The sequence below is a fragment of the Halichoerus grypus genome, chromosome 15, assembly GCF_964656455.1.
Source record: "Halichoerus grypus chromosome 15, mHalGry1.hap1.1, whole genome shotgun sequence".
Taxonomy (NCBI): Eukaryota; Metazoa; Chordata; class Mammalia; order Carnivora; family Phocidae; genus Halichoerus; species Halichoerus grypus.
The window spans coordinates 26,426,064-26,438,383 of record NC_135726.1 but is presented as its reverse complement, the minus strand read 5'-3'; the positions used below and the strand labels follow the sequence as shown (position 1 = coordinate 26,438,383).

Here is a 12,320-nt window from a genome sequence, read left to right as displayed (position 1 = left end):
TGAGGGGCAAAGAGTAGCGGAGCAGGGCCTGTCACTCCCATTTAGCGAAGTTAACAAGGCCTCAGAGAGGGCTGCGTGTGCCCAAGGTCACACAGCTGGGCAGTTGCAGACTGGTAGACCCGGACCCAGTCTTTTAATAATTCTGTTGCCAAGTCCCTGGGCAGGGCCGCTCGGGGGACGGAGTTGGAAACAGCTGCAGAGAGCTCCTAGTCCATTGTTTCCTAAATCGGTTATTCCCTCACCACTTCAGTAATTCTTTGATTATTCCCACACAGAGTCTGTATCTTCGTTTGTACATCCGAGTTCTTAAAACTATAGATGTCTACTTTAGAAGAGGTTACTTTATGTTGCTACTGTAAATGGAAAAACCAGTGTCACCATCCGTAAATAGAAGGAACACATTGACGCATTAACATAAATATATAATTAATGAAATAATTTCCTGTATTTCATCAGAAATCTTTTGCAATCCTTAGTGGTTCCACAGTTGTGCTTTGGGACCTCTCCCTCCTTTTCAAAGTTTTATAAGTATTCCTTTTTTTTTTTTTTTTACAAATAGTAAAATACTGATATTTTTACACATACTGTTCTGCATTTCTTTTAAGATCATTGTTCCCTGAGTTAGTCCATAGATTAAAAAAAAAGAGTGTCCTTTTGTTGTTTTTATACAAAACTCCAAACTACATATGTTTAGTTAAAGTAATGCCTATGACCCAGCAAAGCCACCTAGGTATTTACCCAAGAGAAATGAAAGCATATGTCCACCAAAAGTTCTGCAGAAGTATATTTATAGCAACTTTATTCATGATAGAAAAGGCTGAAACAACCCAGGTGTTCAACAGAGTAGTGTTTCTTAATGGAATATTACTCAGCAATAAAAAACCATTTCCACAAAACTAATCCATCTAAAAAAGACTGTGCAAAAAAAGTTTTACACAAAAAGGATATACTGTATGATTCTATTTAGATGAAATTCTAGGACAGGTTAAACTAGGGTGAAAATTTCAGAACAGTAAGTAGGGAGTGATTGGGAAAGAGCATGAGGGAACTTTGTGGGGTGATAATATTCTCTAGATAGAAGTTCAGAGTATGCAAGTGTATACCTTTATCAAATCTCAGAATTGGCACAGTTAAGATTTGTGCATTTCGTTGTATATAACTGTCACCTCAATGAAAGAACAGTAAATAAATCTTGAACTCTAGTTAATGGTATGCATGCCAGAATGTATAGAGGGGAAGAATACTGAGGGCTGCGACAAATGCATCAAAAATAAGCTGGATTAAAAAAAAATAAGCTGGACTGATGCATGAAGAGTGTGATAGATCTGTAGAACCTAGGTGGTCGATAAACAGGTGTTCATGCCATAGTTCTTTCAACTTGTATGAATTTTTTTTATAACAGGGGCACCTGGGTGGCTCAGTCGGTTAAGCATCCAACTCGATCTCAGCTCAGGTCTTTTTTTTTTTTTTTTCTTAAGGTTTTATTTATTTATTTTAGAAAGAGAGAGGGAGAACACAGAGGGAGAGAGAGGGAGAAGCAGACTCCCCGCTGAGCAGAAAGTCCAATGTGGCACTCAATCCCAGGACCCTGGGATCGTGACCTGAGCCGAAGGCAGACACGTAACCGACTGAGCCACCCAGGTGCCCTCAGCCCAGGTCTTGATCTCAGGGTCGTGAGTTCGAGCCCTGCATGACCCATCTGAAGACACTACATATAAACACTATGGGAGTCAGTACTTGGACCTTCTAATTTCTAGTCCAGTGCTCTTGGTATGATATAAATATGTAACATTTTCAGGTCACTTTCACTTTTTGATTGGGCTTCACAACACTCCCATTGAGCAAACAGATTGTTACTCTTAATTTGCATATTTAAAAATCATGCTCATTGTGGTGAAGTGGTTTGTCCATTAACACAGTTAACAAACGATAGCAGCAGGCCTAGAAATCAGGTCTTCTGTTACCTGGCTCATACTTTTGCCACCACATCATATCACAAGGTTGCCAACTTACCCCAAATTTTTGTCTGGGACTCAACAGTTGGATAAGTGGCTCTGGAGGAGACTCAGCCCTGCTTTTCCTATCCCCCATCCCTCACACCATTCTGGGTTTCAAAGAGTCTTCTCTGGTAAGTGTCCCTGACTGACCAGACCAGTTTTTGTTTCAGTGTCCCGTTGCCAATCAGCCATGGTGTCACGTGCCTTCCATGCTTCAGCCATGCAGCTAAAGTCTTCAGATGAGCAGAAGCAACAACATCCCCCATCTTTTTCTCAGCAACATTCTGAGACACATGAGGCAGAAGAACCCAATCCAGAATCTTCTCGTTCACCCCCCAGGTATGCCCCAGAACTCCCATTCATCTGTTTCTGGCCGTTTTGCATGCTTGGGTATGTCTGTCCTATCTCTCCTTCCTCTCTTCTTTTTATCCCCCTTTTCACCTTCTGTCATTTTCAAGGCTATCCGTGAAAGGAATCTGTGGGTTTTTTTGAAAATTGTGCCTGTTCATTCTAAAATATCTAAACAATACAAAGAAGTTCAGAAAAATAAAACAAAAATGACCAGGAATCACAAACCCAGAAATAACTGCAACATTTTGTGACTATCCTTTTAGATGTTTTTCTAAGTATATTCCATGTATAAATCTATATATAATAATTACACTATACATGACATTCCAGAACCTAGTTTTTCACTCAACAATACATTTTTAATGTTTTCTCAGTCTGTATGATTGTAATGGTTGCATAATATTCCAGCAGAATGGCAGTATTAAAATTTGGCAGTATTTTTTTTTTAAGATTTTATTTATTTGATAGAGAGAGATAGCGAGAGCAGGAACACAAGCAGGGGGAGTGGGAGAGGGAGAAGCAGGCTTCCCACGGAGCAGGGAGCCCGATGTGGGGCTCAATCCCAGGACCCTGGGATCATGACCTGAGCTGAAGGCAGCCGCTTAACGACTGAGCCACCCAGGTGCCCCTAAAATTTGTCAGTATTAAAATTTATTTAACCTATCTTTTATTGATGAATATTTAGATTTCCGTCACTGGTTAAAAAAAAATAATGGGATTATCTCTCAGCATTGAGAGCACTGAATCAAAGGATGTGCACATTTAGCATTTTGTTACGTATGTGGGGCCAAATTGTTGTCTAAGAAGGGGATAATAGTTTACATTTCCATTATATGTTTTTTTTCTTAATCCTGCCACTGAGAAGTTCCTCTAGTTCTGAAATTAGGGTGTTCCTGTCATTTTTCTGGTGTCCTGATTAAAATACTTTTCAATTCAGCAAATACGTTTTTAGGATCTACTTTGTGCCAGGCCCTGGAGTTATCATTTGGTACAAATACAGATAAAGAAACAGTGTGCTAAGGGCTATAAACGGAGAGATCCAGAGTGCTGTGGGAGCATTTGCCTTCCCATGTCGTGGCCTCCTCGCTCACTGGATCCCTTCTGTCAGTGACTGTATGAGAGGAGAAAGATGACCTCATTTTTGCCCCGTCGGTGTGGAAATAGCGATATTGGCACAAAAGTAAATGTCTTCCCAGAGTGTGCTGGCTGGAGGCACCGAGCCTCTGGGTTCTGGTCAGGCACCTTTGGCCTATCAGGCAGCAGCAGTGAGAGGTGTGCTGGGCTCCGTCGCCACGTCTCTGTTCCGTGTGGGTCTCAGGTACACAGATCAGGGCGGTGAGGAGGAGGAGGACCACGAGAGTGAGGAGCAGCTGCAGCACCGCATCCTGACGGCAGCGCTGGGCTTCGTGCCTGCCCACGGGTGGACAGCAGAGGCCATTGCAGAAGGAGCCCAGGTGTGTATGGGACGGGGCGGGGGCGGGGCAGCCTGACCGGGATTAGCCAGAGCAGACGGCCCAGCTCGAGCCCCTCACTGCTACAGGATTTTCCATGGCGGCAGGTGGGGGGGAGGTTGTTTTTTCCCCAGTAGGGTGAGATGGCTTTATTTTTTAGTATAGAAAGATGATACCATGGAGTTGGTTCTTGCGAGCTAGGTTCTAAAGGCACCCCATTAGGCAAGCATTGCCAATGATCACAACTACCACATTTCATTGACTCGAAGATGGCAGTGGTTGTAAGAAGCACCATTATGTCATGCATCACTAAAAAAGAAAAAAGTTACCTATTAAATTAGGACATGTAGTCAATTGCATAATTCACACTGTTTAAATTGAAAAAATGGGGGGCACCTGGGTGGCTCAGTCAGTTAAGCACCCAACTGTTGGTTTCGGGTCAGGTCATGATGAGGGTCGTGAGATTGAGCCCTGAGTTGGGCTCCCCGCTGAGCCAGGAGTCTGCTTGAGATTCTCTTCCTCTCCCTTTGCCCCTCCCTCTGCCTCCCCCTCAAATAAATAAATCTTAAAAAAAAAAAAATAGGGCACCTGGCTGGCTTAGTTGGCAGAACATGTGACTCTTGATCTTGGGGTTGTGAGTTTGAGCCCCACGTTGGGTGTTGGGATCACTTCCAAATAAAAATCTTAAAAAAAAAAAGATAAAATAGGTGCATCTTAGAACTGATGAAATCTGATGTTTGAAAACTCTAAGAAGGCACCATTGGTCGGCAGCTCTTCCTGCCCATGGGCCCTGTCCCCGTGCTTTAATAAAACGACCATTTTGTACCAAAAAAAAAAAAGAGCACCATTGAGGAGACCATTAGGGAGACACCTGATTTTTCTCAGTACATTCCTCCTGCCCAGGAACAGATGGCTGCTTTAGATTAAGCCGCAGGCTCGTCCTGAGGCCGTGGCATACAGACTTGTCAAGCAGAGCCAGATACTGACCTGCGAGAGCTCTGTGAGACCAGAGAGCAAAGGAACTCCGGATGCACTTCCCCATCCCAAGCTTGCAGGGAGAATGAGGTGGAAGGATGAGCATGTTTGAACATCGGCCAGAAGAACCCAGAAACGAGGGTGAGGTAAAGGTACAAGAGAAAGTGGCAAAATCAAAAGTGCAAAGTCCCGTGAAGGCAAGAACTAGGAGATCCAGAAAATAAGTGGGAGGACTGTCGTAGGTGTACTAGGGGTGAGGTTGGAGAAGACAGCTGCAGGTTTAGTTTCTAGAATATTGAGGGAGTTCCAGGGGGACAGCTTCTGTTCTCTGTGAAGTAGGAGTGGTTGTCTTGTGAACCTGAAGTTAGGAAAGGGTCGGAGGAGACAAAGAGTTGAGTGTGGCAGAGAACGTTCGAAGGAACCATTCCAGGAAGCGGTGGAACAAGTAGAGGATAGCAATGTACCAGGACTGTGTGGAAAAACACTGAATTATTCTCTGGGTAACTGGTCTTTTCCACTCTGTATCTCTTCATTTATAGGGCTGCATAGTAGCCGTTGTGTTTACTTCACCTCAACTGATAAACGTTTGGGTTGTTCCCAATTTTTTAGTGTTCTAAACCTATTTGTACAACACATTTAAGTGCATTTGGAGAAGTGGAGTGCTACTTCGGGGCGCGTATTCGTCGGGACAGAGACTATGCCAGTTATTCAGATAGAGAGAATTTAATACAAAGAATGGTGAGCTAGGTGGAAAGTTGATAACTGGGCCACTGGCAGCATAAGAAGAACCCTGTAGGGTGTTACGGAGGCTGCCGCTGCAGGAAGTGGCTCCCATCTCCAGGGCTAAGGGGACAGAGGGAAAAAGTGGAATTGTTAAAACGAGAAGCTTGAAGGAGAGCCCCTGTGGAGGCAGAACTCAAGCCTACTCCGCTGGCGCTGCTGTCTCTGAGCTTGGAGAGAGGGTCTCTGGGGGCAGGGGTGGGTGGTGGTTGGCTGGAACCCCAGATCCTGTGGGGGCCACGCTGAAGAAGGTGGTGAGGAAGCGCAGCGGGGGAGATGCCCACAGGAGCCGCTAGCGGACGGGAAGGTGACAGGAAGGGGCAAGTCCCTTCCTCCCCCTCCAGCCTCGCAGTCTCCCTCCGACCACCCACCACCCAGTCGATCTGCAGAGCCTAACCTGGAGCCGCCGGGCTGGTGGGCCTACAGCCCCTGCATCACGAAGCTGAGGGCAGCCTTGGGGCTGAGACACTGACTCACTACGTAGTCCAGAGGGTGTATGTGGATATACGTGTGTGCATATATATATTTAAATATTTGTTTAATCTCTCCACCCAGCGGGGAGCTTGAATCCACCACCCCAGGATCAAGAGTCGCATGCTCTACCCACTGAGCCAGCCAGGCGCCCAAGTGTATTTTTGAGGGTCTTGTTAGACACATAGTAGAAGCGGTATAGCCTGTTGGTGAAGAGCTCTGGGCCTCAGTTTCCTTGTCTGTAAAACGTGGGTGAGGATAACGCCCAGCAGCTGGAGCTGCTGGGAGGCTGCAGTGAGATCGTGTGTCGTGTGCTCAGCCGAGTGCCTGACACCCTGAGCATCCAGTCCCCGTCAGTATTGATGCCCCTGCACGGCTGTTGTGAAGCCTGCCGAATTGCCCTCTGGAAAGGCTGTGTGAACAGAGGGACTGTCTTGGCTCCCAGCACTGGGGATTAGGGTTAATCATTTTTTTGTTCCTTCTCTGCCCTCTGTCCTTGGTGCTGTCAGGGTTCTGCCTCTCGTAGATGCTCAGTGGGTGCTGTATATCAGGAATAGCCGAGCATCTTCGTGGCTTTGTTAACTTCCTAACAACTCATTAAGAAAAATGTTCTTTGGTTTTGTTTTTTTTATAACTGAGGGGCCTAATTTCCAGGAGATTTAGGTTAAGTGAATTGGTGAGAAAGAGCTGAGTGCTCTTCCCAGCCCTCTTTTTTATATTAGGACTTCGGGTTATGAGTGTCAGAGCTCAATTCTAACTGGCTCAAGCAGGAAAGGGAGTGTTTGGGCTCATTTAATAACAAAAGTCTGGAAGTAGCTCTGGCACAGCGTTCTTAGATTGTGCTGTTGGGGATCGTCTCTTCATCCTGTCTGCTTTGCTTTCCTCTCTGTGAGCTTCATTCTCAGCAGGGGCTTCCCATGCAGGACTAAAAACGGTTCAGCAGCGCCAGTGAAAAGAGAGCACTTCCTTCCCATCAGTACTAGCAGAAGCCCAGAGGCGGCCTCTTAGGGCCTGGATTGGGCCCTGGGCAGGTCCCTGAGCTAGTCACTGTGAACTCCAGTTATCCAAGCCTGGGCCTCATGCTTTACAGTACACCAGGGGGCTTGATGGAGTGTGGAAGGACTGGTGGTCAGCTTCACCCAAACCACAGGGACCAGGAATGAAGAGTAGGGTTAGCCCATAAAGAATCAACCTGCTGTTACTAGAAAAGGAGGCACTCGTGAGGAGCAGCAGTACACGTCCACTGCAGCTGTGTGCCACTCCCCTGTTTTCCTCTCTCCTTTTGTAGTCTCTGGGTCTGTCCAGTGCGGCAGCCGGCATGTTTGGGGATGACGGCAGTGAGCTGATACTGCATTTTGTGACCCAGTGCAACGCTCAGCTCACTCATGTGCTGGAAGAGGAGCAGAAGCTGGTACAGCTGGGCCAGGCAGAGTAAGTCCTGTGGCATTATTGCTCAGGGTGGCAGCTAAGGATTGGGGTAAGGGGGGTCAGGCCCCACCAACTGCCCCAGGAGGCCAATCCGAGCAGAGCCAAAAGAGAGGAGCATGGAGCAGCCCTGCCGCTTGGATGGGCCTGGAACACAGCTGCCTGTCTGTGACAGGCCAGCATTAGGAGGTGGTGGGACCCCCCCCTTCCCTAGAGCCGAGTAAGCGGTGTAGCACCGAGCCCATGCCTTTGACCCAGAGACACACTGTTTTTTTTTCCATCTTCCAGGAAGAGGAAGACAGACCAGTTCCTGAGGGACGCAGTGGAAACCAGACTGAGAATGCTGATCCCGTACATTGAGCACTGGCCCCGGGTACAGAGTCCATATCTAGGCCCCAGGGCAACAATGTATTATTCATGGTCTTAGTTTTCAGCGCCTAGCCATCAGAGGACCTTGCACATTCTGCAGAAGTTAGCTCGTTAATCTGCACAGACCCGGGGATTCTGGGATTCTCAGTGCTCTCGGTAGAGCTCGGGAGCATAAACTGGGGCATGCCAGTGGGAGGAACAGAGCCACCTGGGTCTCAGTTCCTAGAAAGGCGAGTGGCCCGGGGAACTAGGTCACATTCGTGTTGGGTCCCGGTGGCCCAAGTGTGCCACCAGGTCTTCAGTGAGGAGGAATCCGTGACGGAGATTAGAAAACAAGAGGAGTTTCTTGGCCGTCGCCAATAACAGGCCTGAGGTGTTGTAGATGTCTGAGGAGTGGGATAGCTTTGCCAGTTGTCCACGTGGTGCTTGAGAATCGGAGTATTCGTTCCAAGGGCTTTTTATCCCCTTTTTGGAAGCTTCCTTTTTCCGGTTTCCAAGCATGTCACCATGTGGGCCATTCTCTTAGTTAAGAAAGCGGAGTCCAAGCACATCAGGAATGAGAGGACAGCCAAGACCGTCCCGTGTCCCCCACCCACTGGGATACCACTGAGCGTGTACTGTCAGTCAGGGGACAGGCATTGGAACACCTGGGCCTGAGCCCGGGCTGCGTGTGGAGGGAGTACAGCGAGCGAAGTCCCGTCCCCTGTCCCCTGCCTGTGCCTGCCACATTTGATCTTCAGACCTCTGGCCTGGACTCATTCCACCTTGCAGTTAAAGCAGTGGAAGTACGTGTATTGGGCCCCAACTGCCTTCTGATTCAGCACGTTTTTCTTCTGGGCTCCTTCAATAAGAGAAAGCTTTCCAGCCAATCCAGGGCCTCTGACCAGCTCCCACAGGCCACAGCCAGTGGATTTTTGAGTTGGCAAAGTGACAAGACCTTATCCTCTCAGGAGTTATGTCTGCTAAGGAAAAGCTCTGGGTGGTGCCATTGGTTGTATGGGTTGAAGGATTTTTGGTTTCAGGTACCAGAAACCAACTTGAGTTAAGTAAAACACCAGGGAGGCTGCGATGGGGCATCGAGGGCAGGAATGCTGCTGGGCCCTGGGAATGGCCTGGGATTTGGACTTAGAAACCACCCCCAACCTTCCTCCCATATCTGCCTCTTCCGCCATGTTACAGAACGGGGTGCACTCCCCCATCCTTGCTCTCAGTGCTGTTAGAAAGACAGCTAGACCCTCTGGGTGCCCGCCTTCCCAAGTCCACATGCTGGGGATGGAGAAGCTGAGTGAGCCAGCTGAGGGTAGGATCTGCCCCTGGCTCCCATCAGCTGTAGCCAGCGTTGTCAGCTGCCAGGAGCTCACCCCAGCCAGGTGGAGATGGTGGGTCTCAGCAGGAGAGTTGGGCAGGCCCTCTTACACACCTCCACGGAGGGGTGAGTCGCCATCCCACCCGTGTGCTGTTATTTCTGTGTGTGGTACCTATTTCTCCGTCCTTCTCTCCTCAGGCCCTCAGCATCCTCATGCTCCCTCACAACATCCCATCGAGCCTCAGCCTGATCGCCAGTATGGTGGATGACATGTGGCACTACGCTGGGGACCAGTCTACTGACGTGAGTGCTTTCTGCATACCCACAGGATACCGGAAAAGGCATGGGTTAGGCATTTCTTCGGGAGGGTTGTGTAAGTTCTTTGATCACAGATCCCTTCAGGGGGCCTGCAGTGCCATTCCTGTCATGGGAAGGAGAGGCTAGGGGTGGGGAAGGTCCCTCAACAAGCCACAGTGGGAGCCAGGTCCTCACTCGAGGGCCAGCACCCTAGCCACAAATAAGCAGTTGTTCCCTCTGACCTCTAGTGGTGACTGGGCTGCCATTTTATAAGCATTTTTCTCCTCAGTCTCCTAAGATTCAGATTCTGCGTGGGCTTTTTCAGTGTGTGGTTTTCACGAGACTGATTTAAAAAAAGGGGGGCCCCTGGATAGCTCAGTTGGTTACGTGTCCGACTCTTGATTTCACCTTGGGTCTTGATCTCAGGGTCATGAGTTGAAGCTCCATGCTGGGCATGGAGCCTGCTTTAAAAAAAAAAAAAAAGAAGAATGCCATGGAGCCACCAGTTGCTTTGAAAAGGAACTCCCTCCCCCCAGCCCACTTTGGCCTGCTTCGCTAAGAGATCAATAAGCCTTTAAACAGGCACCAGGAAAGAATCTGACTTGTTAATGCTATCATATTTCTGGTAGGAAATTAAAAAATAAAAAGTATACCTTCATAAAAGAAACTAATTTGTGATGGTGCTTTGTGGAATCCAGGCTGGGGAGGCAAAGAGATGCTCCTGCCACAGTTCTAACAAAGGACTTCAATAAGCTTCCCCCGTGTGGGAGTACAGTCACCAACAGAGCTGGTGACAAAATGAAATTAGAAAGCTGAGAAATTAAAGGAATAAAACACGAAGCAGCTGAGCTAGTGCTCCGAAGAGCAGTTTGCTGGGCCAGCCCGAGTGGCCGAAGGACCGGAACCCTCAGCTCTGCCCAGGTGTTCTGATCTGTCCATGGTCCTGTCTCCACCCTCACATGACTGATGAACACACCACAGTGTGCTCGTAACTGGCTGACCATAGAGCCTCTCTGGAATTTAGGTGGCCTAAGACTTGGTCTTTTCACCAGCAGTTTCAAAATGGACTGGATGTAACAAAATCACCTGGGATGCTTATCAGACATCCAGATTCCTTGCACTTTCTTCAGACCCCCTGACTCTAAGCTCTAAGAGGTTGGGCCCAGGAGCTTGCATTTTAATCTCCCAGGTAATTTTGATGTGCAGCCAAGTTTGAGAACAGTACTGTTATCCGGGGGGACAAATGTATCTTCGCAGGAAAGAAGAGATCAGGAGGGAGCCCGTGTGTGCCCGTGGCTTTGGGTAGGAACCACCCCAGACTTCCCCCAGTCCACAGCAGTAGTGGTGACTCACCTTCCTGGGTGGGTTTCTTTGCAGTTTAACTGGTATACCCGCCGAGCTGTGCTGGCTGGCATCTACAACACGACAGAGCTGGTGATGATGCAGGACTCCTCTCCAGACTTTGAGGACACTTGGCGCTTCCTGGAAAACCGGATTAATGACGCAATGAACATGGGCCACACTGCCAAGAAGGTAGTTGGGGCTAGCTGTTTGGGAAGCTGCCTCATTAGACACACCACCCTCCTCAAGCCACAGCTGGTCTCCTGTCTTCTTGCTCCCCTTTGGCCTCAGAGGACAGTCCTGAGGGCCTGCCCAGGGAGTCTGGCTGGCTCTTCCACATACCAGCCCTTCCCTAAGAGCCACACTTGGGTCATTTGTGGTTGTGTCCATAGGCTCTTCCTCCAGTCCACAGGGTCCTCATGAGCCGCCCCCCCCTCCCGATTTGTCCTGCCTGTTTCACCTTTGAGCTTGTGTTGGGGGCTTAAGAGAACCTGACCTTGACTCCTTCTAGGTAAAGTCCACTGGAGAGGCACTCGTGCAGGGACTCATGGGTGCAGCAGTGACGGTGAGTACTGCCCCGCTCATACCTGCCCTCCTCCCATTCCACTCCTGCCCTGTGATCCTTACAACATGTGTCGAGGATCCCAAAAGCCTTAAACCAGAAAGCTACTAATAAGACTGATAGTGGTTCAGCCCCAGTCTCTGATCCTGAATTCCCCACCTCTTTTTTTTGCTGGCATTAAAAAGCATGGCTGACTCCCAGGCCCCTGGCATGTCAGATCTGTGGGTCTTAGCTGTGCCTGCCACCTTGAAAATCCCAATCTTTCCCATTGGAGTCCTAGGGACAGGGCAAGGCCTCATCATTCCCTTTTCTTCCCTTTATCAGCTCAAGAACTTGACAGGTCTAAACCAGCGCCGGTGAGCGGGACAGGGTGTGAGCTAGAGTGCCCAGAAGAAAAGCTGCAGGTACATTGAAAGGGCTTTGAAAAATATGAAGTGCCGTTCAGGGTGTTAATGAGAAAACGCTGAAGGACTCCTTAGTCACTCCCGACAGCCACCTGGAAACCAAAGGGCACTCGATACAGCTGTAGCCTGCAATCGGGCTACCTCTTCAGTTCCGAATACCAGGCCAGGCCTCCTGATGCCTTTCTGCGTTGCAGCTGTGTGATTGAAAAATGAAGCTCTCATCCAAGCCATCGAGCCACAGAAACCCAGCACGTCCCTGTCATGGTCTCACAGATGCCTTGATCACGTCTTAACCTTCCTAAAGTGTTCTCTGGGGCTCCCAAATGAGAGTCAGGGTGTGGAGCCATTACAAGGTGGCCGCCCACCCCCGGCATGGCTCGACTTGTGCCCACAGGTGTTCCTCACACCACCCCCCCACCCTGGGACCCTTCAGAAAGCTGCCTCACCTGAGACTGGTGCCTCCAGACAGCGGTGCTCAGCCTGGCCAGAGGCGGGAACCCAGGCCCTTTGTCGTGTTACACCAGCACGTGTGGCAGGGCTAGTAGTGAGCTTTAGAGGGTAAAAATAGTAATAAATATGTTTGAAGCCGTT

At 48.9% G+C, this 12,320-nt stretch overlaps 1 protein-coding gene across 2 annotated transcripts in view; it reads left to right on the top strand.

Moving 5' to 3' along the window:
- The window catches only part of COQ9 (coenzyme Q9), a 12,632-nt gene extending 312 nt beyond the window's left edge, over positions 1-12,320 (top strand). The window contains exons 2-9 of one of the 2 annotated variants that reach the window (XM_036117553.2): positions 2,168-2,336; positions 3,667-3,802; positions 7,314-7,456; positions 7,739-7,823; positions 9,324-9,428; positions 10,800-10,955; positions 11,275-11,328; positions 11,650-12,320. In XM_036117553.2, the coding sequence (XP_035973446.2) occupies positions 2,168-2,336; positions 3,667-3,802; positions 7,314-7,456; positions 7,739-7,823; positions 9,324-9,428; positions 10,800-10,955; positions 11,275-11,328; positions 11,650-11,685 (884 nt within the window). In that variant the 3' untranslated portion in view covers positions 11,686-12,320. Of the gene's footprint in view, positions 1-2,167; positions 2,337-3,666; positions 3,803-7,313; positions 7,457-7,738; positions 7,824-9,323; positions 9,429-9,848; positions 10,090-10,799; positions 10,956-11,274; positions 11,329-11,649 lie in introns of those variants that run through there. The other variant, XM_078062502.1, reaches the window with a different exon arrangement.